Source organism: Diachasma alloeum, unplaced genomic scaffold, assembly GCF_001412515.2.
Source record: "Diachasma alloeum isolate Michigan unplaced genomic scaffold, Dall2.0 Dall_scaffold_00547, whole genome shotgun sequence".
Lineage (NCBI taxonomy): Eukaryota > Metazoa > Arthropoda > Insecta > Hymenoptera > Braconidae > Diachasma > Diachasma alloeum.
Window position 1 is genome coordinate 127,799 of NW_021680679.1, and position 20,548 is coordinate 148,346.

Consider the following 20,548-nt stretch of genomic DNA (forward strand, 5'->3'; position numbering starts at 1 on the left):
ATTGATAAGAATATGAATTTATTCTTAATTATTTAAACTATTAAAGTTTATGACATGATTTTTATTTGCTCTGACATGATTATTCGGTTTTTTTATGAATGACTATTGCTAATTTGAATGAAAAAACATTTAAAGAATTTAAATAAATATTTGAATTCATTAAAAATTTCCTTGTTAGTCATTATTTTGATAATGATTTCTTTTAAAACTCATAAAAAGAAATTCTTAATGATGAGATTGATGACTTATTGCTGAAAAATGTCCATATTTAACAGACGAAAAATTAACTATCCATGAAAAACTGATTTATTCTTAAATATTTAGGAGTCAAAATCAAATTCAGTGAGGAACACAGGATATTCGGGAAGAATAAGAAAAATACAATTTTTCTGAGATCATATATATTTCGGAGCAAAATTAACAATGATCGGTTACATAAAATTTCAATTTCAATGGCAATTCATACAAATGATTTTTCATACCCTGACACCTCCTTGCGTCGCGTACCAAACAAATCGGAAAAAAAAATCATAAAACAATAGTGTAATACTAGTCCTAAACAGACCATTATAAATCACTACTAATAACAATGGATAATGAATAAAAATTCATAGAGTGAAGATGAACTCCTCTCTTGTGAATCCTCATAAAAAAATTAAACAAAAAAAATGGAACAATTTTCACCCCTTGGGTTCTTAATTTGATTCAAACAACTCTCCACCGAATAAGAAAATTACAAAAGAAAATAAAATAAAATATGATGTTTCGTGGAATCTACCGAACTCTGGGCTCAGATTCTGCCTGATAGTTACCTTAATCGACTAGATCGGTTAATGGGCCAGTGTTTGAAGTGTACACAGTACACAATAATATTTATATTAATTAATTAATCAATCAGAAAGAAAAAAATCAAGTATTGGTGATTGAGTTGGATGTCAACATGAGTTTCTTCCTTCTTATCTAAGCAATTATTCGTGATAATGGGAGAATTTCCAGCAGCAAAAATTTAAAATAAAGATTTTTCACGATGTAAACATTTCTGAATTCAAGGGAAATGGGGAAGAATTTTTTTGCAGCTAAAAATAAGAGCTAAAAAATATCGAGAAAAAATTTCGATCGCCTTATTCTTGTCTTCCTTCTCAATCACTCATATTATCCATTCATTGCATTCCCGATACGGTATTACAGTTACTAACAGCATCTGTTCACCTCAAAATTGGAATAAAAAATATATTCTCTGCATTAAATCCAGAAAAAAAAATCAATAGAAGTTGAATTCAATCATGCGATCATTTCTAAAAAATGACGTCTAAAATATTATGTACAGTAAATGTTAGTTTGTACATTTCGATTTTAAATAGTAGAATCGTCTTAATTATTATCTTACGCTGCTTAAGATTAGACCACTGGTATTATCAATTGTAAATTGATAGTGGGAATTACGCTAATTCGGCGTCTCGCCGGCTGATGAGGTGGACGGAAGCTGTTGGGGTAAGAAATTGACGACTTCGTGGTAGATGAGTTCCTTCCACTTTTCAACTGGAAGGTCCATGTCCTCGAAGCTCTGGTCGTAGGGGAGGGAGACTGGCTCATCTGTTGGATCAGCGTATTGCACTAGGTACGGGTGGGCCAGTGCCTGCTCCGCTGTTATTCTCTTCTCTGAATCCAGTTCTAGCATTAATTCCAGAAGATCGATTGCTGGAAAATCAAATTGCACGATTTTTTCGTGGAGTTTTTTCATTGATTTTTTTATTTTATTGTTATTCACGTGATTGTTTATTGTGCTGATGAGTTTACTACTTTAGTTTTCATGGAATCATCAAAAGTGTCGTTACAACGCAATTTTTAATCACGTAAAATGCTCTTTCTGATCGCTAAAAAAATAAAAACCCTATTTTTTCCTATTTTTTTAACATTAAAACTGAAATAGTCACTTCATCAATGCGATTTCCACTCAAGAATTACCAAAAAATTGTTTGATTCAACTTTGAAAGTCTCGAACATGAATAATCGCGCGAAAATCGAAACTATCGTTGAGAAAGGAAAGTTTATTAGAAACATTTTGTCCCTAAGTCACAAAATTCCTATCACATCCTCATTATCATTTCAAAATACTTATTTAAGAATTTTTTTTTCTCTGTACGTTCTGACGAATGCATAATAATGACTAAAAAAAAGGCCAATTCAACACATGACGTTTGGAATTTGAATGATTTTATTCATTACCTAGTGGATTTGCTCCACGGAAAACGTCCTTGAAGTTTTTCTTCTTCAGCGGGGGTAGACTCTGAATATAATTCCTCGCCTGTAACGGATCAATTCAATTAAAATTCAGAACAAAGCCAAGAACACTAGGATCTTCTCGATCTTGTTCTTCTAATTTTTTTCTTCCGAATGAAAGCATTGAAATCGTTATATTTTTACATTCTCCAATTTCGCTTGTTTTAAACAGAACATTATTGAAATTTGGATGAAAATAAGTGTTGATCCCACAATAGGAACGATTAATTGTGCATTGAATTTTTGAATTATACCAATTTACCTCTTGACTTGTTATTTTGCTTAGAGTATCTTCTGTGGGTGTTCCACACAGTACAAGAACTCGTGTTAGATGATCAATGTCTGCACATGGGTTAAGGCTTCTCTTTGTGCGCTCAGTAAACGCAAATTTCACTCGTTAACTCCACTAATTGCCAATTGTCAAAAATTTCGATGCATTTGAGTTGTCACTTAGACGAAGGCGGTGTGTTGAAAAGGGAATAAAAATTGAGGTAACACATGCGTGATGCACCCAGAATAAATAATCAAAGTGTTGCATGCTTTGGCCTATTAAGCATTTTGTGGCAATCCCTGTCAATTGCTTTTAGCGCACAAATGACAATATAAATGGTTAAAACGGGGAGAATATTTTTATGGAGGGAATGTATGACAAAAATGTGAATGAAAATGTGGAGGTTATTTTCTTTCCTCAAAAAAATAAAATAAAAATTTGGGGGTAAACCCTCCCTTAATTATACAAAATTATTTCAAAACATGAGACATAATTGCACAATCAGCAATATTATTTTTGTTAATTTGCCAATTACCTTAACAATGATTAATTTTAAGAGAAAATTTTTCCCGAAAGTATTTTGCCATTTTCTCCTGAAATTAACGATTTCCGAGATAATCATAATTTTGTATTGCACCTGAAGCATTGATCACTGGCAGCCGCCTATCAATACTGAAAAACACAAGCCCACTTACCGACTCTGATGATATTTTCTTCATAAATTCGTCCCGTGGAGTGCCCAGAACTTCCATAATGAGGTTGAGTTGATGAATATCTGCTCTTGCTAAGGCTCCACTAAAATTATCTTACATTCAACATTTCATTATTTATCCTCACGTTTTTATCACTCTTTCTGGGTTTAATCATTCGCTGGAGGCGTCTCCATAAATTATAATCCATGGACCTTGACGGTAATTGATATTGAAAGCGTTTTAGCAGTTTGAAAAATATATTATGGCCATCCCAAAGCGATTTGCCCCTTCACCATAACTCTCAGTGATTCGTTTGACTGAATTTTTATAGCAAGAGCCGAAAGCGTAGATCCTTAGCAATAAGCAAATGTATGAAATTTCGGTGACACGTGAGGGTTAGAGACAATTAACGAGGCAGTGACTGATAATCCCAGGATTAATCACAAGTAGAGAACAGTGAGAAGGTGCAGAAGGTGAAAAATGTCTGAAATACTGTTGAATAACTAAAGGATACGATCAGTGCCAGGGAACAGGGTCCGTCCAGTCAGCAGCTCGGCCATTATGCAGCCAACAGACCAAATGTCAACTGGGAATGACAGTAAACATCAAAGGAATTAATTTATTCGTGACTTATCTCAATGAATTTAGAGAAAAATGTGAGTTATTTTTTATACAGAATTTTCTTCGTCACTACACGAAAAATTTATCCATTAAATCCGTTGCAATCCTCAACTTCCTCCAGATAAATGAATTTTTTCTCAGATAATTATAACTTATCTCTCCACTCAATGCCAGGAAATTCCCATAATATCTCTTGATTCAACAAAACGTTTTTTTAAAAGATAAAATTGATAAAAAATTCTGGTTTATCTAGCTTGTCTATCCCACCTGTCTGATTGTAATGCATCCAATTGAGCATGATCTCAGGTGCTCTGTACCACCTAGTAGCCACGTAGCCAGTCATCTCGTTCTCAGTGGGTCGGGCCAGTCCAAAATCTAGGATTTTCAGTTCACAGTCTTCGTTCACTGCTATATTCGATGGTTTCAGGTCCTGTAATATTATGAAATAATTCGATCAATGTCTTCTGACCTCAGTGGTATAACAAACTAATGAATAAACATTCTCTTTGAATTTGTCTCGATTTTTCAAAAATTTTAATTGCATTTTTCTCGATTTTTTTTCAATTTTTGATTGAATTTCTTTCTTGCTAATTGAAAGAATTATCTTGTGCCCTCAGTGGCATAAAAAAGAAAAGAAAAAATTCTCTCTTTGAATTTATCTCGAAATTTTTTTTCAATTTTTAATCAACTTTTTCTCTTTCTAATTCAAAAAATTGTCTTCTGCCCTCAATGGCACAAAAAACAAATGAATAAACATTAATTAATTATTATTTTAGGGACAAATACCCTGTGAATGATGCCAGCAGAATGGATATACTTCAATCCCCTCAAAATCTGATAAACCAAGAACTGTACGTGATCGTCAGACAATTTCTGGGTTCTCACGATATTATTGAGATCTGCGCCCATCAGATGAGTCACCAGGTACAACTGCTGGAAGTCCTCGAGGCTGGAGGCTGGGTGGAACACGTCCAGCAGGCCAATCACCTGCAAATGATATTTGCTCTTCGATTTTTTTCATAAAACTCATTCATTGACATCGATTAACGTTCATCATTCATACTTACATTTTCGTGGTTCATGTGCTTCAGCATACGCAACTCTCTGTATGTTCTCTTGGCATGGACTGCTGATTGAAATGGTCGGGCTAATTTTTTTATCGCGACTTTTTGATTTGTCGTTTGATCAACAGCAGAACTGGAAAACATAAGCAACAAAATTATTTTAATTATTATTACTCAGATTGGAGGATAAAAGAATTTTAATTTTGAAGAATTGAAGAAAGTATTTCATATGGAGTGGATGATTCATTAATAATTAGAAAATGGAAATGGGGGAAGAGTTTAACTATAATCAATTGACTACAAGTCAATTTAACTTGAGGAAACAGCTCAGTTTATTGTGAATATCTCTGAATTGAAATGAGATACCGAAATTTTCATTCAGACCTTTTTTGCAGTTAAAACATTCCTCTTCAAAAAAGTTCCTAATGAACATTTGTCTATTTTCCTTAGATCCCAAGATAATCCTCAGAAACTGATCGCATTTAAATTCCTCTCGATTGATAATTTTTAAATTCCCTGTTGCTATTCGTAAAATTCTCTGTTGAAAGCATTTGAATATTGAAAGAATGTTAAGTGCCTTCAATAATGGAAGTGTGTTAATCGCTTTCAATAATGACAGTAGATAGCAAACCAACATTAGACCTGGAAAACACGATCTCCAAAATTATTTGGATTATTATTCAGATTAAAAAAGCGAAGAATTTTAGAATAAATTATAGGATTAATTATGAAGAACTGATGAAATTATTTCATATAGTAGATGATTAATTAATAATTAGGAAACGGTAATAGGGGAAGACTAACTATATGAGTTATTTTGCCTTGAGAGAACGGTTCAGTGTTTTATGAATATCTCTAAATAGAAGAGAGATACCGAAATTTTCATTCAGACCTTTTTTGTAGCTGAAACATTTCTCTCCAAAAAAGGTCTCCACGAATATTTCTCTATTTCGCTTAGATTCCAAGATAATTCCCAAAAACCGATCTCGTCTAAACTCCCTTCGATTTCTAATTTCAAAATTCTGGTCTCTGTTCTTCAAATACTCCGTAGAAAGCACTTGAACATTCACAGAATGTTAATTGCCTTCAATAATGATAATAATAGATAGTAGAGGTGAATTGGAACTCCTCCAATGTGATTTCAAAATTCGAACAAGACAAATAATGAAATCAAAAAACCAGAGAAAAACCCAAAGGTGAAGAATTGCCGAAAAAAATTCTGTGCAATTTGATTTTTCTCTTTCTCATTATTCCTCTTTTTCCCCATTGTTTTTATTCATCACAGGGTCAATCGGGTTAGTAGGATTGCATCGAGTCGAATGGAACGCCGAGAATAGACAACCACTTGATTATTACAAGTGTAAGAGAGTGTCAAGGTCTTTCGATTGTTGCGTGATCAATAAGAAAAATTGTAATTGACGCCGCAATTCGATTGAAAAAATAAACTACTGTCATGTGGATTGATGAGTGAGGTCTGGAGACATTGAGCGGATGAAAACGATGGGAAATATTTTATTGTTATTACCAAACTTGTCCATAGGCCCCCGAACCAACTGGTGCCAGCATCTGATATCTCTCTGGCACCTCCCACTCAGTCTTGTTGATCTCAATCTTGTGAAATTTGGGCATTTTTAATGTGGCTCAGGTATCTACGAATGCTCTTTCAGATTTACGAAGATTCGTCAGTATAATTTGTCAACATGCACTTGAAATTTATCACCGGGAGCGACAAAAAATGTACGTGCACTACACCATTTCCAAATTAGTCCAAATAACGTGGGTGTGAGTGCGCGCGGGTAGAACTGAATATGGTGGATGGAGAGGATTCGGGGATTCACCGAGAGATGGAAGGAATTTCCTGGTGATTATGTGGAATTTTGAACAGTGGAAAATCGTGGAATATGTGGAATTTTAAGTGAAAAAATCGAATTTCGTATATTGCAATAGAATTAGGGAGTTTTTCCTTAATTTGTTATCATAATTTTGAATTTTTCTTGTTGAGTCGGGTGAAGATACTGACGGACGGATATTATCCGACCGGTGGTAATTATCCGGCGGACGCACTGGTTAAATGATGTGTGAATTAGAGGGTCCGAATGATCAGAAAGCATAAACCGTAAGCGACAGACGTTAGCAGCGAGCAATAAGCCAAGGTTTTCGCACGGAACTCCTGCTGCAACGCACGATCCAAGAGAAACTGTTGCTTATGCCTTCGATTTTGATGCAGGACGTGCACTAAGTGATTCCTTCATCATTATTTGGGAAAACCCATAGATTCCTTTTTCAATTCATTGTTTATAATCATTCCCGTTGCAAAAAGCAATACGATCGATGAGAATCAGATGTCGCAATTTATCAGTTGTTAAATTTTCATATTACAATAAATGATTTGCTCATGTTGTAATTCCAATGCGAATTGAATAAGATTTTCATCATAATTACGATTCAATTCCTTCTAGAACACACTTTACAGTATGAATTTTTAGAATTCAATGTTTTTTGATAATCTGGTACAAGTGCGTGCCCCCACTGTTGGTAACAACCAATTTTTCGTTAGTTCACACAGTAATTCATTTAATCTGTTGTTCATCTCTTCAATATAATTCTATAGTTTTAATTTTTAATTTAGTGCTGAAAACACGAGATGACAATATTCTGAGCACAGAATTAGAACAGGCGCAAATCATTTATTGTAATATGAAAATTTAACAACTGATTAATAGAGTTGTATTTTTTTTGGAACTAGAGATGTACGCGCGCGTATGGTTTTGCATGTGGCGCTATAATATGATTTTTCATTTCGTTTTATTAAAACGAAAATGGGAAATATGTTAACGTTTTTATTTAAAACGTTACATTGGATTTTTTTATAATGGATGGGAATGATTACAAACAATTGAAAAAAAGAATGTCGAATCTGACAGAAAAGTAACAAAATGGTGTCGCGCAGTCACTTATAAATAATGAACATCAACCGTTGATGTACTTTAGGGCCTAAAGTTTCGGCGGTTTAGTCCGTGCATTTAGCTGGGGAGCTACAGCACCGCGCCGGCTAGCGGTTGAGTGTCTTTGACGCAAGAGGAAGGTCTACCTTGTGATTTTCTTACGCGGACATTTTTATTTAACTCCAGTGTATCATGTCAACGTCGAAATGTAAGTAGGTTTCAACAGAACTAAGAAATAGCATGAATTACCAATGAATATGATGCAATCGTACATATTCGAAACTTGGGCCTAATTGGAAATCAAGCTTGCAATGGAGAGAAAGACGAATGGATAGAATGGAATTATCTCGTATACGTTTATAGTACATCTTTATTGTCGTAAAAAAATATATATGAATGTTCATCACTGGGTCAGAAAAATTCTTAACACTATTTTTTACTGACTGCAAACAGAAACACAGGGAAGATCGCTTAAAAATTGAGAATAGAATTAAATACGAACAGTAAAATGAAGTAATACTATCAAAAGTCATGGGAGTGACATTGTCACTGCCACGTAGCTCCAGTAGTTAACAGCTTACATGTGACAGTTCAGCTCAACACCTCATAAGTATCAGCATGCTCGCAGAATAACGTGTGATTATATATGCAGTAAGAATACTAGTTTTAAAAATGCATAAAAATGATGAAAATTTGTTTTCTTTAGAAATAAATCCTGCCTCAACTCTCCATGATTCCAGACATAATTATTTACTCATGAGAATCTTCAACGTTATTGACAAGATCATTCCTCCCAATGCTGGCTTTAGGCACTTGAACAAGTCTTCTTGAAAATTAATCAATGTAGGATAAATGCGTTCTTCATTTTTTCTGTGTCTACTTGTCGATGTTTTTCTAATTCAGGCAGTCAGGGGTATCTTCGACAATCAGAAATGGAGAGTCATTGTTCTCGTTCCAATCTTCTCTCAGATCTTCCTCACCTATTATCTTCAGAGTAACTCCATTGGTCCTCTGCTTAGTAATCTCATTTGCCTCCATGACCAACATCTTAGTTGTAGAGGTGAATGACACCTTCAGGAGCTCCAAATTAGGTGCATTCCTGATGAGTGTGATGAGCCCCTTATCGCCAATAGTGAAGCCAAAATCGCAATCCAATTTTTTCAAATTCTTCAATCCACCCAGGGGCTCATCTGTGAGGTACATGATGCCACTTACGTTGAGGACTTCGAGTTGAGGGAGTTTGGAGAGTTGTCTAACTGCTTTATCAGTGACTCCACATCTGTTGATTGACAAGGTCTTCAGATTCTGCGCGCAGTCTGAGAGCTGCACCAGGAAACTGTCGTTTACTTGATGGACAAAATCGAGAATCAAGGTCTCCAGATTTGTTAGGACATTTGCAGAGAGGAGTCCTGGGTTTGCACTGCAGTCGGGAAGAGCGAGGTACTTGAGATGAGTTTTCTGATTTATGGCGTTCATCATGTCAGAATTCAGAATGCAGTTGCTTATGTTGATGATTTCCAAGTTGATGAAGTTGTCGAATAACTGGAGAAATTACAATTGAGATTGAAGTAGTACGAACACCCTTTGATTTTCGAAGAGGATGATTGGAAATATGAATGAAAACGCTCAATGGGAATTTTTGCTGAATTCACAGTTCAGTATTATTAACAATAATTAATTGTGAAGTGGAAAGTAACACAGAGCCTTATGAAAAAATGACCGTTTTAACGTCACGAAAAATATCAGAATCGAAAAAAATCGTGAAATAATTTTGAAAAGAAATTAATAAATCAATTTCTCACACTCATTAAAGTCCGAATTTATCCAAAAAATTATCAATGACGAGTAATTTTTTTTGCACTTTAAATTTGCTTTTCATTCCCTTAAACTGAAGGTCTTCACCTTCTCATCGATGTCAAAAAAATCTTGGAATCGTTCATTACCTTAACCGCTGCAGGGGAGAAACATCCCAGATTAGCCCTGGTAACTGGTCTATTGTCTATTGGAATTCCGAACATATCACTCACATCATTCTGGGGTTCATTGAAGAACGCCCGAAGACGGAAGTATGTCAAGCTCTGTGCAGGCAGGGTGCGAAGTATTTTTTCAGTAAAAAATTCTCCCCCCTTCTTGGAATAGCCCAAGCTGAAGTTCTCCATTTGAGGAAAGAGCCCAGACCAGTCCCAGTCGTCAGGGTCAGCATCCCAGATGTCAAGTACTGTCAAATTCACGCAGTATTTACCAACGATTGGCATGAGCTCTGAATCATCAAGATGTAGTTCCTTCAAGTAAGGACCACATCGTTTCAAAATCACCTTAAGCCACTGGACAGTCATGTACTCTTTGGGCAGTTGATCGTAGTCGCTGGGCTCTCCCTCATCTTTGAAAAAATCGAGTTCCTCCACGTTCGCCCAGGCCAGTGGAGAAACTTCCTTCCATCGTTTGCAAACTGAGAATAAAAAATTAGGAGAGTAGTCAGTGAATGTTTACATAGTCGTTCCTTCATTCCACTGTGAATGATCAATTTTTCAGATCTACCTGTGTTGATCCTGAGTTTATCTGCAATTGGAAGATACTGGAATATCCTGGCCAAACACTTGTTGTTCAAATTGTTGATGAAATCGGGACCAGATAATTCCTGCGGTGGCTCGGTCTCCATTCTGCTTTGAGATGCCGCTTGTTCTGTGAAAAACATGCACTGTTGAAAATTTTTGACTGAAATTCACGGTGCGCTTGTTGAAACTTTTCAGCAGTTGACAGTTACACTGCATTTTCAAACAAATTTGACACTGAGTTTTCCAATTTTGTGGAAATGGCAATGGAATTTGTTATTTTCAATTCAATAATTTTATGGAAATTCATATAAATTAGGTAAATGTCTTCTTGAACTTTCAATTAACTGAAAACTCAGCGTAAACTGGGACCGAATATTCACGTTTTAATTGAAAATTCGGATAAATTTGAAAATTCATCAAATTCCCCGTCAATAAATTTGAATCCCATTTTGGAATGCTGTTTGTTCTGTGAAGAACAAGCGCTGCTGAAAAATTTTGGCTAAACTGACATTTCAAGGAAGTTGGACATTGAACATTCACAGTTTAATGAAAAAATGAATGGAATCTGCAAATTTCAGTTGCATAATTTTATGGAGAGGTTAGGACTTGATGTAAACACCTTAATATGTGAAGCTATGACAGAAATACTCACTCTCTTCATCCGACATAATGAGATAGAAACGTCGCGAATTTTTTCTGGATGTGAATGATAATGAAACGTCTCAATGAATGACGATAAACGATTTTCTGAAGGATCGAGAATAATATCGCGTTACTGTCGCTTATCCAACCAACGTGAGAGACACGAATCATTCTCTACTTAGAATCAATGACTCAACCAACGATGGCGCGGTAGTTCGAATAACAGTTTTAGACAGCGTAGGATATCTTCAGACATTCATCCCTCATTTACCTGCCGAAAATCAATATTGTGGCATGTAATCCACCCCTCCCCCCTCCTCCCCTCGTCGGGTATCCTAATCCCCTTTTACTTTCGTCTACCAGTCGGTCATAAAGCTCCTGGTGTCGCCAGACACTTCTCTCTATTGTCCCCCAACAGGTACAAGCTGTAGTCCGCAGGACCCACTGGGCATCAACAATTCCTAGGAATGTCAAATGTCGATTGAGCGGGGAGAGGGTGTGCGAAGAAAAAAAACTGTCTGGGCATGGACGCCAGTGGGTCTAGGTAGTTTTTAGTACGCAGTGAAACAGAAAACTATCGAGCAAATAACTAAACTCTCACTGAAGGAAAAAATAAAAGAATAAAGTGGTAGAGTGAGGTAAGCAGAGGAGTTATTTTTGTTTTACTCTACAGTATTATTCGGATTAAGACGATTTTCTTTCGATTTAAAGAATTTGAACGGAGATGTGATGCTCGAAGACAAATTATTAGCTTCATTAATTATGGAAAGACGGCGGAATTTTCGTAATTACCTTGTAAAATTAATTTATTTATTACGAAAAGTTTGCTATCTGCCGTAAATTCCGAGATATTATTGAACACTGACCGATAGTCAAAAGCGAGTTGAACCGTTTCACCGCTTCGCTACTGAATTAAAGTGGATACACTGAGAGAGAAATATTTTTGCCAAATAATTTACTTGAGAGACGTATTTACTTTCTCAATACCATATTTTCCCAGTCAATGCTCATTAGGTTTCAATTATGGCAATTATATTGCTCTAGATGATGATCATATTAGTTGTGTCCTTGAGTGCTCTCCATAATTACCAGCATTATAAAATTAATCGAAATTCTTCCCTCTAGAAAATAACAATTTTAGGTAAAATAAATAATCATTGGAGTTCATCCAAGGTCATGTGCAATACAGTCATCCTCTAGAGAAATATGACTGCCGAATCGAAGAAATACGATTTTGAAAAACTAAATTATTCCCTCAAGTAAATAAACATTTGGCAAAATCAATTTTTTCTGGATCGATATAAAACAAAAAATCCAAAACTTGAATTTAAATTTGAATTACAAAATTTGAAGGCTTTCATTCGACCGCAAAAAATCGCGCAAGTGTCCCATTCTCCGGAAAATCCAGTAATAAAAAATGAGTGACGAGCAATAAAATGTTCAGATGGAGAGAAGCCAACTGAACACTCCCTCGACGTCCAAAAATGGCGAGCCAGCAGGGAAGCGTCAAAGAATGCGGACTTCAGTGGACTCCGTATCCCTCAATCTTTGTATGAGAGACGCCCCCCGCGAACGTCAACAGCACCCGCCAAACTTGCCAGCAGTCATCAACCCCTCCAACCCCCAGACATCAACTCCCGCCGATCCCCCCGCTTCAAAACAACTCAACATCCGCCTCAATCAAATTCGCAAAAGAATGCACAATTTCTGTAAAGCAGAGCGCCTGATTCTGGAGGAGCGCGAGGCAGGCTCCAAAAGAATAATAACCGATCTGCAATTCTACCTGACAGGAGCCCTGAGGGCCATGCAGATGGCGCGTGGAGCACACACCGCCGCTGAATTCCAAAGAACGGAGCTGCAGCAAAAGAACACAGAACTCCTTACGGAGAACGCCAAACTGAAGGAATTTATATTCCAACAGACGTCAGCACACACATTGCAGCTGAACGCCGCGATGAGCAGAATAACGGAGTTGCAGCAGAATTTGAATGCGCTGTCGTCATCGCAGGGAGAGTTGAATGCGGGGAAAGTTGAGCTCGAGAAGACGCGGGAGAGAGTTCAACGGCTGGAAGCAGAGAAGACGTCGCTCTGGGTGCAGGTGCAGGACCTTCTGCCGAGGGCGGAGCGCGCGAAGGAGCTCGAGGAGGAGTTGGTGCTGGCGGACAAAATAATTACGAATCTCCGGGAGAATGTTACGGGGGAGAAGTCCGCCGGGGGTGAGGCGTCAGACGGAAAAAAGGGAGACAGTCCCGAGGTGATTGATGTTGAACGCGAGGAGTCGAGCCCCAGACTCGATGGGGAAGTGACAATAGTGAGCGAGACGGTGGCGGTGGCGTCGGACGCCTCAGGGTGCGATGACGAGGCGGCAGCTTCGAACGGCGCAGACACTTCCGGGGAAATGCCACCGGGAGGCGAGTCTCCGTCGACTTCCGAGGGCGACGCGGCGGTCGAACCTGAAGAGGAGGAGGACGCCGAGCCAGACCGTCCGATCTGGGTGGGTGAGGCGTACGTTCTGGCTTCGCACGAAAAATTCTTCGAGATCAAGTGGAGGTCACATTACGAGCAGAGGGGGACCCACAAGTTTTTGTGCAAAAAGTGCAAGCACACGACGACCGGGCGGGGGACCATGGAGGATCACATATGGGTTAATCACTACGGGGGGACGTTCAAGTGTCCTTCCTGCATTAATTACGCTTTGCGATCGAGATATAATATTAAGAGGCACATGCACACTTGCCATTGATCGAGGAAGGGGTGGAGTGAGAGGGAAAATGGATTTGCGGAAAAATTATGGGTTCCGCGGGAGAATATTTGATTGTGCACGAAGAAAATTTAATAGAAAAACGTATCGAAGTCGTTGGAGAATTTTATTGGATTTATATTGAACTTTCTATTAGGGTTTGGCCGATTTTATTGAAATGTTCTTGTTCCCTTCAGATATTTTCTATAGAATTCCCTCGGCTCAATGTTCCCAACTTTTTTTCATTCGATTTTTCTGAATGAAGCGTTATGGAAATTCCATGTTACAGTCTGTAATGAAGTGTTATGTAATTCCAATTCTATTTCTGCCTCGAGAGAAATGATTAGGAGAATTAAAATACATGTTGATAATAGTGGTCTTTTAGGAATCTTGTGATATAATATATCTCAAATTGATGAACAAACGAGTCCGTTCCCTATGAACGAATTGCTTTTAACTTTGAATAACTACTTCATTGAAAATTATTTTTCTTTTTCCAAATTTCAAAATTTAAAAGGATGAATCATTGGAAATTGATAGTCGCTCTTCGGAAATGAATAAATTCAACTAACAAATGTTTCATAAAAAAGACTCAAGCATTCTTATTTTTCATCTTCTCCATTTACTGACATTGCGGTGAAACCGCTTCGTGACACACGGAGAGAAATGTTCGGTAAAAATTACGGAACTGACAATTCGCTCACCCGATTGCGGAATCGACTCACAAAATTTAAGTGACGGTATCGTAATTTTTCACAGGAGATTCAGGTCAAAAATTACGAAACGCTGTGTAAAAATTCCGTGACAGTTCCGTAAAATTTCCTACACCCACATTTCACTCCGGAATTACGGAGAAGATAATTACGCAAAGATAATTTTTATGGAATATTTCTCTCCGTGCACTCCACGTGCTGCGAGATTTCAGATCAAATTTGTTTCCTGGAAATCATGAAAATTCTCACCAGCGCCAGCAAAAAATTAATTTCAAAATTAATTTGTGAAACCCTTGCGCTTTCCGGACACTTCCCCTGCGAAGTCCGAGCTACCCTCGAGTCCGCAGCGCCCATTGGCCAAGTGCAGTCCACCCAGTGGTGGGGGAATGAGTGCAAATTAGGTGGAGTGGGAGTATGTCCTGGGGCCAATCCTTGTGACTACAGTTTAGTCGAACCATTAGTTCTTTGACACCAGCAGCAAACAGCAGATCAAGGATTGCATTGCTAAAATATCACGGCGTCGAGACATTTTAGTCATCACTACAAAAATAGAAGAAGAAGAAGAAGAAGCTAGAGTTGAGGTAATTGAATAAATCTAACTTTAACGATGTCCAAGTATCTTTTACAGTTTGATACAGGCCACACTATAGATTCAACCCTTTTCAATCATCAATTGTCAATTTAATTGCGTGAGAACACTGTGACCAGACTAAAATCTAGATGATTCAGGAAGAAATAAAAATCCCACATAAAAATAAATAAAAATAAAAATATAAATTTTCAGATGGACTACTCGAAAAATGGCCGTTCCCCATCAGACGTTGACTCAGCCGCGAAGCGTCGTAAATCATACAGCTCAGTTAGCTCCTCACCGCCCAGTTTTCCAAGCAATCATTGGCACCCTGAATCCCCATGGGCAACTTCAAACTTCCTAGAAATTATGCTCCCCTACTCCAGATTACCTTACATTGTTGAAACCGATAACCGTCTCAATGAAATTCGAGAAGAAATGAAAAATCTTTACGAGCAAGAAACTCAACTCCTGATCGACCAAGAAGAGTCCTCGAAGCGTGAAGTGCAGCAGCTGCAACGGCTCCTGACTGAACAAATACGAGAGAATAATGAGCTGCGACAGAAGATAACGGATACGCTGAGCGAAAACATACGACTGCGAGAGCTGATATTTCAACAGACGACTGAAGGTACATCGGAGAGGAGAGCCCCTGCTGATAAGATAACTGAATTGCAGCTGAATTTAAACTCGGATTCATTAGCTCAGGAAGAGATCGATTTCCAAATGAATGAACTGAAAGACGCGAAAATGAAAATTCAGGAGTTGGAGTCAGAGAAAATATCTCTTCGGGAGGAGCTTCAGGAGCTGGCGCCACGGGCGAAAGTTGCTAAAGAGCTTGAGAAGAGATTGCAATTGGCGGAGAAAATTATTTCGAAGCTCCGAGGAGTTGATGCGAAAGAGGAGCCCATCGCGGGCGGATCATCTGTTGGAGATGGGGAATTAGGAGTGGATAGAACTGGAGAAGAAGTAATGGGTGAAGAATGCGAGACTTCCGGCCAGAACAATAATGAAGGTGAGGTGCAGAATGGGGAGACGGCAGAGGCCTCGGAGAATGAGTCACGAGACTCAGACGATAATAATTGCCCTTCTGAGACAATATGCGATGATACTGATGTCGAAAGGACGGAGGGAGAGTCTGATGATGCTCAGAGAGCGGGTGCTTCAGAGGAGTGTGGGGAAGACACACCAGAGGGCAACACGCACGGAGGAAATTAATAGAAGAACGTAGGGAATTCGTTAGACAATTCTATTGAATTTTCTGTCGGTTTTACATTTTAGTCTGTCGAGATATTTTCTACAGAATTCCCTCGGCTCGAAATTTCCAAGTTTTTTTCATTGCATTTTTCTTTTGTTCAAAATCAAACAAAAAAAATAGCGAATTCCCTAGACAATTCTTTCGGATTTTTTCAACTTTTTATAGAATAAGTCAATAGAACAGATTAGAATAAGAAAATATTCTGTAGAATAAGTCAGTAGAATTTGATTTATAGGCGCACTGAGAGAAACAATTTGTTCTGCTGCAAAATGATAATTTCCATAGTTGTAATTGTTCTTGTAAAACATTTATTTATCTTTCGGATAAATGCATAAATTCCACAGGGGATTAGATGAGGCTCCGGTTTATCAAGTAAATGATATTGAGTATGGTATATATTTTTACAGTAAACACTTGTAATTTTCATGGAATAAATGATAATTTTATAAATTTTTACACTTGTGCAAACTTTTCTTCATAAAAAAATCTAATAGAAAAATTAATTTATAATCTGACAGAAATATCATAGAGAAATGCAGTACATCCGATAGAGAATAGCATCGGGTTTCTATTAAAAATTTCTTGAATATTCACTTTATGGAAATGAAAGTGAATATTCATCTTCTCATACAATTTTAATAAGTTCATCTTCTCATACAATTTTAATAAGTTGTATGAGAAAATAAAAATTTTTTCAATTTTTTCTATAAAATATATTTTTTCAAACAGTTCTTTCAACAAAAACCACGGGAAATTTTCATCTGTGGAGTATTAAAATATAAACTCCTAATTCTGTATCGTCCGAACATTTTGAATTGTTCCGCATTATGGCCGTGAGTGGAGGGGACTGTTCTCTCATTCGCAGACGACAGAATTGCGAATTTGAGGTTAGTTTTAATCAGGCAAACGTTGACGAGAAATTGCAACTTACTCGCCCTCATAAACAGAGTCGCTTCGATCCACAAGTGAGTAATAAAATAATATGCGATATTACAATAACAACGTCCATTTCATTTTTTTATTTTTTATTGATGATGAAACAGAAATGGAAAGCATAATATTCCATTTGGTCATTCTTGGCGTCGGGAAATGGACTCTTTTGACGTTTGTGCTTCCTAATGAAAGCATTGTCATCTCTGAACTAGAAAAATTTGCGGTTGTTTTTGTTAGAATAATTAATTTCGGGCTCAAGAATGAGAATACGATGTTTTCAGACTACAGCCGTATGCACGTGACCGATTGTTTGGATCCAAACGGAAGCACTAAAATCGTTGTATTTTTACATTTCCTAATTTCGCTTGGAAATTATGTAGAATTATCTGAAACGTAAAAATACGAAGTTTGACGATCCCCTTGCATTACAGAAATCACAGTACCCATATTTCGCGCTAAAAATCCATTTATCAACCTTTGACAATGAAATAATTAGAGATGCAAAATGACCGTCACTTTTCAAATCACATTATGACCCCAGAATTACGGTCATGCGACGCGAAAATTTTCCAACTACAAATGATGGTCACAAACAATTTGAAAGCAAATTGTAGTCAACCCACCTGTAATGTATAATGACGGTCATAATTAATTTCGAATTTGTGAAGGGTCACATTAAAAAAAATAGTCTAATCTATATAAATGAAAAATCGCCGGGATGATCATCTCAAAATGCGGAGTAGGCTAATACGAAATGAATTTTAATAAAAATTGATAAAGAAAATATAAAGCTCCATCTGTGTAAATGAAACATGACTGTCATTTCGGGAATTGCGACCGTCATATGATGGGTCATTTCACGGATTTGCACCTCTAGAAATAATGACCCTTCCAGATGGATGAAAATAAGAGTAAGATGTCCCCATCGGCTCAAGACGGAGCGACACATCACAAACGTCGGAAGTTGGATGATCCAGCAGACCCTTCGAACCGATCTGGGACCTATCACTCTCAAGCAACGAATATGACCCTTGATAAACGATCACCACCAATGCCAGAGATTAAAACTCTCGATCAGATCCGCGCAGAGATTACCAATCTCTTTGACGAGGAGCGACGACTCCTGAAGGAAGAGATCATTTCTCAAAAGGAGCTGCAGAAGAATCTAGCGCTGCGCCTAGCTGAATTGACAAAATGTTGTCATGAAGCAAAGGCTGCTCAGGTATCAGCAGAAGCGAGAATGATACAACTGGAAACTGAGCTGGATATCAAGATGGCAGAGCTCGCGGATTTGCGTCAGAGTATTCAAGCCGCGCAAGATGCTGCGCAGCAGAATGCTGCTGTGAACAGAATATCTGAGCTGCAAGAGAAAGGCAAATCTTGTTCGCTGGCTCAAGAGCCCGCCAGCCGTCAACCAACTCCTCAGTCAATCGTCAATGAGCTCGACGAAGCCAATTTGAAAATTCGAAAACTGGAGTCCGAGAAAATTGCCCTTTGCGAGGAACTTCTGGATCTGCTTCCAAGGGTGGAACGTGTTCACGAACTTGAGGAGAAACTACGATCGATCAACAGTGCCGATGGTACTCCTCGCAAAGTTGTCAAAAGTGTCATCCTTAGCGATGATGATGATGACGAGGTGGCGCCAGAAAAATGTCATGTTGCATCTCAGACTTGCTTGAAAGATTTTAAGAGGAAAAGCTCCCGTCTGCTCGAGAAGCAGCACAAGGGTGTAGCACAGCGCATAGCAGAATCGACAAAATGTCGTCAGGAAGCAAAGGCAGCCCAGGCATCAGCAGAAGCGAAAATGACACAACTGAAAACGAAGGCTGAATCTGACTCCAGTTCATTGAAGCTTGTCTCTTCAAATCCAGCGAAGAAGACGAATAGAAGAAAGGGAAGACGCAGAGCAAATGCATCTTCCAGTTGTAAATCTGATAATGGCGACAGGAATGCATCGCAGACGCGGAGGATTTGGGCGGGCGAAATACCCGTTGTGCCATCGGATCCAAAGTTCTTCGAGATTAATTGGGAGACACAGTGCAAACAGCGGAGGGGCAAACAGTTCTCGTGCAAAAGGTGCAAGTACACCTCGAAGGCACGACTGGCTGTGGAAGATCACGTATGGGTTTGCCATTTTAATGGACGATTTGGGTGCCCTCTTTGTCCAGATATTGTCACCAAATGGAGGTATGATACGAAAAGACACTGGATGGAAAAACATCACGAGTGATTGGAAATCTGTTGTTTTTTAATGCAAAATGATGCACGTACGGTATATTTCTACGAAAAATTTAGCGCATTGGTTAATTAATTCCATTGAATTTTTATTGAAAATTCTATTAGTTTTATGAAGATTGTATTGACGAAATAAGTATTGCATGAGATGATATAATTTTATTGATCTTTTATATGCAATATATTGTATTAAACATTCCTATTTTTAAAAAATCGTGAAAAACGACGACATTTTTCACTAGAATCGACGAAATTAATAGAAATTTCAATACAATGCAATAAAATTTTCTAGCGAATGCACTAGGTTTTTTCATGAAATTTTTTCGTGCACGTAAACTGCGATCGTTGAGTTATCCAAGGTGTTTATTTTATGATTACTAGAATAAAGATCTATAATTCTATCAAATTTCCCAGTGATGTGAATGAGTTTAGTGGATATTGCTGGTTATACAAACAATGTTCGTAGTTAAATTTTGTTTTCAGTTTGATATTCTTAGAATTTTATTCATTGTAAAAATGCAAGGTCCCTCGATACCATCCACGCCGAATAGCCATCTTAATCTAAAAGATATTTCTGGAGTACAAAGTATAACGATTACATGAATGAATAAATAAATTCATGATCTAAAAAAATATTCATTACTTCCGCCTTTGAGCTTATCCCACAATTATCTTTCAAAATGAGTCTTGAGGATACGTACAAAAAAATTTAATAGAAAAACCTAGCGAATTCGCTAGACAATTCAGTAGCGAAGTGATAGAACGGTACAAGTCAATTTTGACTATTGTCCAGTTTTCAATGAATATCTCGGAATCTAACGGAAATAGCAAAATTTTTGTTATACACTTTTTGTAGAGCCGATTGAGAGCTACAACAAATGTAGTTATGAAAATTTCGAACGGCAGTGACCTTCCCAGTATACAGTAGACTCCCGTTATATTCGCACGCATTGCTCTACCCCTAATATGCACCCAGTTTTTTGTAAATTTACTAATAGAGTATTTTATGCTTACGACCTCTTTCAAAT

At 37.6% G+C, this 20,548-nt stretch overlaps 5 protein-coding genes across 6 annotated transcripts; 3 read left to right on the forward strand and 2 right to left on the reverse strand.

The window, feature by feature from the left end:
* Positions 1-390: 390 nt before the first annotated feature.
* On the reverse strand, positions 391-6,709 carry LOC107043062 (mitogen-activated protein kinase p38b). Of its 2 annotated transcripts, none has more exons than XM_015264364.1 (8): positions 6,454-6,709; positions 4,932-5,061; positions 4,651-4,851; positions 4,132-4,294; positions 3,758-3,829; positions 2,543-2,622; positions 2,227-2,305; positions 391-1,698 (listed from the first exon to the last, which is right to left on the reverse strand). In XM_015264364.1, the coding sequence occupies exons 1-8, from the start codon at positions 6,555-6,557 to the stop codon at positions 1,445-1,447; spliced, it is 1,083 nt and encodes a 360-aa protein (XP_015119850.1). In that variant the 5' UTR covers positions 6,558-6,709; the 3' UTR covers positions 391-1,444. The 2 variants fall into 2 exon arrangements, with proteins under 2 accessions (XP_015119850.1, XP_015119849.1); XM_015264363.1 differs by lacking the exon at positions 2,543-2,622 and adding an exon at positions 3,247-3,326.
* Positions 6,710-8,225: 1,516 nt separating this feature from the next.
* On the reverse strand, positions 8,226-11,272 carry LOC107043095. Its single transcript, XM_015264406.1, has 4 exons — positions 11,081-11,272; positions 10,412-10,555; positions 9,817-10,322; positions 8,226-9,415 (listed from the first exon to the last, which is right to left on the reverse strand). The coding sequence occupies exons 1-4, from the start codon at positions 11,094-11,096 to the stop codon at positions 8,768-8,770; spliced, it is 1,314 nt and encodes a 437-aa protein (XP_015119892.1). The 5' UTR covers positions 11,097-11,272; the 3' UTR covers positions 8,226-8,767.
* Positions 11,273-11,447: 175 nt separating this feature from the next.
* Positions 11,448-13,968, forward strand: LOC107043085. The gene is made up of 2 exons (XM_015264392.1): positions 11,448-11,708; positions 12,515-13,968. The coding sequence occupies exon 2, from the start codon at positions 12,515-12,517 to the stop codon at positions 13,811-13,813; it is 1,299 nt and encodes a 432-aa protein (XP_015119878.1). The 5' UTR covers positions 11,448-11,708; the 3' UTR covers positions 13,814-13,968.
* Positions 13,969-14,684: 716 nt separating this feature from the next.
* LOC107043086 lies at positions 14,685-16,733 on the forward strand. Its single transcript, XM_015264393.1, has 2 exons — positions 14,685-15,104; positions 15,308-16,733. Exon 2 carries the CDS (start codon positions 15,308-15,310, stop codon positions 16,310-16,312), a length of 1,005 nt encoding a protein of 334 aa, XP_015119879.1. The 5' UTR covers positions 14,685-15,104; the 3' UTR covers positions 16,313-16,733.
* Positions 16,734-17,249: 516 nt separating this feature from the next.
* LOC107043098 lies at positions 17,250-20,091 on the forward strand. The gene is made up of 2 exons (XM_015264410.1): positions 17,250-17,317; positions 18,181-20,091. Exon 2 carries the CDS (start codon positions 18,181-18,183, stop codon positions 19,513-19,515), a length of 1,335 nt encoding a protein of 444 aa, XP_015119896.1. The 5' UTR covers positions 17,250-17,317; the 3' UTR covers positions 19,516-20,091.
* Positions 20,092-20,548: the final 457 nt, after the last annotated feature.

Coding starts and splice junctions, on each gene's coding strand:
- LOC107043062 (XM_015264364.1), bottom strand. CDS start 6,557: ATGCCCAAATTTCACAAGATTGAGATCAACAAGACTGAGTGGGAGGTG. Junction 4,295..4,650: donor CTGCTGGCATCATTCACAGG/GTATTTGTCCCT, acceptor ATAATATTACAG/GACCTGAAACCATCGAATAT. Junction 2,623..3,757: donor CCTGTTCCCTGGCACTGATC/GTATCCTTTAGT, acceptor ACCCATGTGCAG/ACATTGATCATCTAACACGA.
- LOC107043085 (XM_015264392.1), top strand. CDS start 12,515: ATGGAGAGAAGCCAACTGAACACTCCCTCGACGTCCAAAAATGGCGAG.
- LOC107043086 (XM_015264393.1), top strand. CDS start 15,308: ATGGACTACTCGAAAAATGGCCGTTCCCCATCAGACGTTGACTCAGCC.
- LOC107043095 (XM_015264406.1), bottom strand. Junction 10,323..10,411: donor TAAACTCAGGATCAACACAG/GTAGATCTGAAA, acceptor TTTTATTCTCAG/TTTGCAAACGATGGAAGGAA. Junction 9,416..9,816: donor TCTCCCCTGCAGCGGTTAAG/GTAATGAACGAT, acceptor TAATTTCTCCAG/TTATTCGACAACTTCATCAA.
- LOC107043098 (XM_015264410.1), top strand. CDS start 18,181: ATGGATGAAAATAAGAGTAAGATGTCCCCATCGGCTCAAGACGGAGCG.